The sequence below is a fragment of the Rattus rattus genome, chromosome 2, assembly GCF_011064425.1.
Source record: "Rattus rattus isolate New Zealand chromosome 2, Rrattus_CSIRO_v1, whole genome shotgun sequence".
NCBI classification, from domain to species: Eukaryota; Metazoa; Chordata; class Mammalia; order Rodentia; family Muridae; genus Rattus; species Rattus rattus.
This window is the reverse complement of record NC_046155.1, coordinates 66,642,805-66,648,612: the sequence shown is the minus strand read 5'-3', so window position 1 is coordinate 66,648,612 and position 5,808 is coordinate 66,642,805. Positions and strand designations below refer to the sequence as shown.

Genomic DNA, 5,808 nt, shown 5'->3' with positions numbered 1-5,808 from the left:
GACATCCTCAAAAGAACTCTCAACAAAAGTATTTGTAAAACCTGCCCCAGGCTTCCAGCTTGGCACTAGTCCTATGATATGAGTTCTCTCAGGAGCTGGGTCACCTCCTTGTCCTTGTGGTAGTTAGCTTGGGACAACATGATTGACAGTTGCCTGAAAGTCATACAGAGACATTGAGACATTGCCGGAAAGAAAGGAGTGAATGTAGCTGTGACAAGTAGCTATGTCCCAGACTCCGGGTATCTTTGCCCTCCAAACAGTGAGGATCTTGAGGAGGCAAAGATTTTCTTCAGTTGCTTTGTGTGTGTGTGTGTGTGTGTGTGTGTGTGTGTGTGTGTGTGTGTGTGTGTAAGTCAGTTACTTTCTACCTTATGTTAGGCATTGTCTCTCATTGTCCATTGATTAGATCGGCTGGCCAGTGAGCTCCAGGCTTCTCCTAGTCTCCAAGTACTAAGTGTGTACTACTGCACCTGTTTTTATGTTGTGGCTGGGAATCTGAACTCGGATCCTTGTGCTTGCATGGAAAGCACATTGGCAATGGAGCCATCACAAAACAATGTTTACCCATAGTAATGAAAAGCATTGGCACTACTTCAGAAGCAGCAGCAATAGCAGCACCTTCCCCCTCTGACGTTTTCCTCCGCTGTAGCCCTCAGCAAAATCTGGTTCAACACCCGGAACCATCATAACACCATGGCCCAGTGCTAGCTAGGCTCTGTCCCCTAAAGAGGAAACAATGAATGTAGGGACACACGAACTCCGGACACAGGACTTGGAGAGTCTTTTCAGAAAGAGACAGATACAGAATCACTCCTTGACTCAGAGGCCAGTGACAACAGATTGCCATTTGTTTTGCTATGACAAAACAAATGTTGTAGTTCTGAAGGATGGAGATTGAGTGTACAGGCCTGGTCAGCCTGCATCACTTCTGTGATCACCCTTAGGTCCGTCAGTGATTTCACTTGTGTTGGTCTCTGACATTCAGAGAAGTACCTGTCATCCTCCCTAAGTGCTTAAACTCCCAGCTAAGAACAATACTTGCAGTTCCTTTGGAGGCCCTTGGCCACCCATGTCACAGGGAAGCTGTGTGGAGGGCTAAACCTTTGAAGGGCATCTTTAATGGCAAGCTTTGAGTGAAGTCAACCCCTGGAAACTCAGTGACAGCTTACATGTTACTGTCCTTTTCTTACTTAACAAGAACAAAAGGCCACAGCCAGGGCAACCAGTCACACAGGGTGGATCTCACTGACATTTTTACTTCTGAACTTTTCTGATATAAAAGGGCCACCCAAGCAGGCTCAGACAACGAGCGTGAGGAATTTGGCAATAAAAACCCATCTGCACAGATCTCGGAAAATCCAAAATGATTGGGTAAAGTATTGCACATTTCTGCCAAGAGAAATGTTGATTTTTTTTGTATATTCTTAAAGCTTATATTTGCTTGTGTGAGATCCCACCCAAGGTCCTATCTTTTCTACTCTGCAGCTCATTAAAACTCAACCTTATATTAGCTCTGTCGCTGTCTGCGGTACACGCGATTTGGTGTTATCCGGTCCTCTCTTCCAAGGTAAGGGCTTCACCGCTATTTCTGGTGGTCAGATAGATGATCAGGATGGTGGAGTGCCCAAATCCAAAAGAATATGGAGAAAAACCTGACAGAAAAGGTAATTTATTTTATCTTTAGAGAAAAGTAAGTGTAAACAGACTCGTGAATTCGGTAAGACAGAAATTTGTATGTGACAGTAAGCAATTCCAGAATATAATAATTTGTTGTGAATTATTTACAGGTTGTATTCTGCACAGGGAAATGGCTGTTTCAATATAAAATGTTCATATTTTGACTCGAGACAATTTCTTTATTCCACATATACCCACTCTTTATCATAGGAGATATTTAACATTAAAATTGCACCCCCCCCCAAAAAAACCACACAGTGGTCATTTTTCAAAAGCAGAAAGTTTCTTAATTTTACAAAAAATGTGGACCTTTTTTCCAGATGGATAATGTAGGCAATATGTTAGATTCTGATGAAATATTGCCTAAAATATTTACTCATGGATTTTTCAAGAGTATTGGTGGAGGTCCTAACTATATTTCCAGAGCTGCTCAAGACTTTCAGAAAAATGATTGCCTTTCTTCAGGGGTATTTATATCCCTTCTATGTCATCTGTTCTTGCTTCTATGCCATGAGCTTTACAAAATTATCTTTGGCCGTTGCTGACACTGTGAACTTAACTTTACTTCACTAAAATTTAACCTGTCACGGTGTAATTACTGAGCTCACTGCAATCTGAGGACTAGTTTTTGGATAAAGAGAGGTCACAGGAATTCCGAGTGGCAACTCCTGCAAGCACTGTGTTCTAGTTATTTATATAAGTAGTCTTCTCATTGATCTATGTATGTGTCATTTTTCTATTTCCTGTTTACTTAAAATAGCTTCTCCCCTGCCTTTCCCTCCTATGAGTACTCAACACTAATTTTCTCATTGATCCTTTAAGACACGACATTGATCAAGTGTCTGACTCACGATCCATAAATGGGTATATTCTTTCAAGTGTCTTCCTGATTGCTTTCTACTGTTTGTCCCTAAAGGTTTGCTCACCGCACTTTCGAACAAGAGGCACTTGTCTGTCTCTCTTTTTAAATTAAGAATCCTTTCTTCTGAAGTACGTAGGGACCTCCTGGGCCACAAGGTGGTGTCTCTCCTTTCACTGTGTTGGCCGTCTTTCTGGCTTTGCTCATAAGAACGCTGCTCCTGTTTCAGGCAGGTAATGCCCTGGATGGTGTTCATGGCAACCCAACTGTTCAGGGTGAGCGATGGTGCTGCCTAATCACAGAAGATGTCATCATTTTGTTCAGAGATTCATGAAGCCCATTAGCTGGGCCAGTGCTCAGCGGTATCCTCATGATGAGTTGATCACCCAAGTACACCGAGGTCTCTTTAGGGGTGACTTAAGGGTCTCGTAACCAGAACTGGCACCTTTCTGGTTTCATAGGAGTGGCCTCATGAGTGTTTCTGGGAAGAGTCAGTTGCTTCCTTTTCAGCAATGGTGGCACAAGACTTAAAATGGGCAGTAATTATTTATCATGCTATCACAGGGGAACAGGAACTAAACTCGGACCTTTCCACTGTTTACTTTTTTACCATAACCAATATTTATGAAACCATCATCAACTATTCCCAAATCAAACAGAAAACAACACATACACACACACACACACACACTCACCCACAAACACACACACATACACACACACAGACAGACACACACTCATACACACACAGACACACAGACACATACACACACAGACACACACTTACAGAGATAGAGACAGAGACAGAGACAGAGATGGAGACAAATAGACAGACACAGACAGTGACAGATAGAGAAACAAAGACAGCGAGGGGGAGGGGGAGGGGGAGAGAGAATGCACATATTCTTTCCTCCAGAGCCATTGGGAAGGTTTACTTGGGTGCTCTGAGAATTGGAGACCAGTCATTCACTCAGCCAGGGCAAAGAGTTCCAGAGAATCTGATGCTTTACAAGTTTTATCCCAACCCCCAAACAGAGCGAGTCAAGGCAAACTTGTCTCCTCCACCAAACAGCAGGAGGTAGAAGTCTAACTTCATGCTATGTCTCTTCATTTTTAGTAAAATGTTTAGGCTCTTGTTCTACTGGAGCTGAGAAACCAGCCGCTGGTGAACAGCATCATCTGCAAGCCTGTGGTCTCCTCACCAGGAGGAGGACAAGCGCTAGCTTCACACAGCTCTTTGCTTTGCAGTGTGGAATAAAAGATCAGGAGGCACAGAGACTGTGTCACTCAGAGAAGGCTTTATTTACGAAGGTCTTCCCTTTGTCAAGGACAGGGTTTGGTTGGCACGATGCCAGGTATGAGTCTTCTTTTGAAACCTGGCAAGTGTCAGCAGCTCCCATCGGAGCCCTGGATCAGGCCGCCTCTAGGACTTACCAGCTGTGATCAGAGCAAGGCCTTGGCTCTGGCGCTTGGCTTCCTCATCTGCACAGTGTAGAACTGAACTGCAGGTTCCTTTGGCCCGGTTGGAGCTCTGGGGATCGGGATCCATTCTGTTCCCCACTCAGCACTCAAGCACTGTGATATGCTATCCAGACCTTGAGTGAGTGATGCAAACCACAGCCCAAAGCTGACAGTGTCAGGGTCTCACAATGAATGACACCACTTTCTGGAAACCTTGGGTGGGCAGCCACAGAAGGAAGCTCAGTGCCTCTGACAAACCCAGAGTTGGGTCACCCTGCATAGGTTTTGCCTGGGTGAATTTCTTTTGGTTAATGTAAGTTTTAAACTAGCTTATAAAGCAGCAGGCTTCCTTACGGCCTGCCCACGCACACTTAGGGCAATAGAAACTTTTAAGACACGGTGTCATGCAGCCAAGGCTGACCTAAAGCTCACTGTGCTGCTGAAGATGACCTTACATTTCTTGTTCTCTTGCCTCCACCTTCCAAACGCTGAGATCTTGAGTATGTGCCACTCTATCCAGTTCATATGTTGCTGGGGGCTAAACCTAGGGCTTACCCTAGTACCCTACCAACTGAGCCCATCCCTAACCCCTAGGCGAATTTTCAATAGCATCCCCAGGACTAGTCAGAACCTCCAAATAGTCCTTGTAAAATAACAACAACGCAATCACTATGAAAAAAAAATACACAGTGTAAATGCTGATTGGTGGAATAAAAAGTGGAGAAGCCAGTGATAACCCTACCTTAAGTAGATGCTGTGTTTCAGTGATGTTTCTCCCCATTAAGGAGATGAGACAGAGCAACTTTATAGCTGTGAGATTTTTAAAAATCATTGCTATAGAAATAAACTTTTAACCCAGAAGCTGTATCCTCTCCCTCTTTCCTCGTCTAAATCACCAGGTGCCTGGGAAGCCTGATTACTTTCTCATTTTGCTGAGTACCTGCCCAGCCAGGCTGGAGGGGAGCGACGGGCTAGCTTTTCTAAAGCCAATTTTGGAGAAGACGTCGATGAAAAGGTCCTTTCGCAACGGAGTCGGCTCAGGGGTGAAAAAAACTTCATTTCGAAGAGCAAAGCAATGAATAAGTGTGCAAAGGACTCTGGGAATTAATCTCAAGCTATGTAGAGTGTGACTGATGTGCTAAAAGCGGTCGTATCTTACCATGAGATGTTGCTTCCCTCCTCATCCTCAGATGTCCCCCTTCTCCTAACTGGCTCAGAGGAAATTAAGTTTTGGGGGGGAAAATGCAAACCTGATTCAAACTTCCGCCTGTGAGTGAAAAATGATTTCTGTGCTTAGCTAGAAACTTCCCCGAATCCGGAGGGACTCCCTGGCTTTGATCATGAATCGGCCACGATGCGTGGGCGTTTCTACTGTGATCCTTTTCCTGCTGTCTTCCTGTGTAGTGCCATCAAGTGCAGTGGCAGGTGTACGCCATTTCTCCTTTAAAATGTGATTTTCTCAAATGACTCGGCTGTGCTGTCTCTGTTTGTAAAAGAGTCTCATGAAATTCCAGCAAGAAGATGAATGGCGCCACTGGATCTATCGGTCAGTTAGTTGGTATCTGCAGCAAGGGATCGCCAGCGCCCCCTGGGTCTGTTTCTCCCCCTCCTTCTTCCAATTCCAAATATAAATAAATATGGCTGATTGTTTTGCCTTGGAACTTTTGTCTTGTCTTGACTTTTAAAATCTTAAACCATGAAACACTGCTAGTCACAATGGGGATACCAGATATCTGGCTGGTGCTTGTATGGTAGGGGATACGTTCTCCAAAATCTGGATAATGGATGAGTCCCGCTCTCCCTGCCAGGTC

The 5,808-nt window shown here is 44.5% G+C and overlaps 1 protein-coding gene across 1 annotated transcript; it reads left to right on the top strand.

Annotated features, from left to right (window-relative positions):
- The first annotated feature begins 223 nt into the window (after positions 1 to 223).
- Nps (neuropeptide S) lies at positions 224 to 5,171 on the top strand. The gene is made up of 3 exons (XM_032895046.1): positions 224 to 239; positions 1,431 to 1,567; positions 4,897 to 5,171. The coding sequence occupies exons 1-3, from the start codon at positions 224 to 226 to the stop codon at positions 5,074 to 5,076; spliced, it is 333 nt and encodes a 110-aa protein (XP_032750937.1). The 3' UTR covers positions 5,077 to 5,171.
- Positions 5,172 to 5,808: the final 637 nt, after the last annotated feature.

Coding starts and splice junctions, on each gene's coding strand:
- Nps (XM_032895046.1), top strand. Junction 1,568..4,896: donor ATCCGGTCCTCTCTTCCAAG/GTAAGGGCTTCA, acceptor CTAAATCACCAG/GTGCCTGGGAAGCCTGATTA.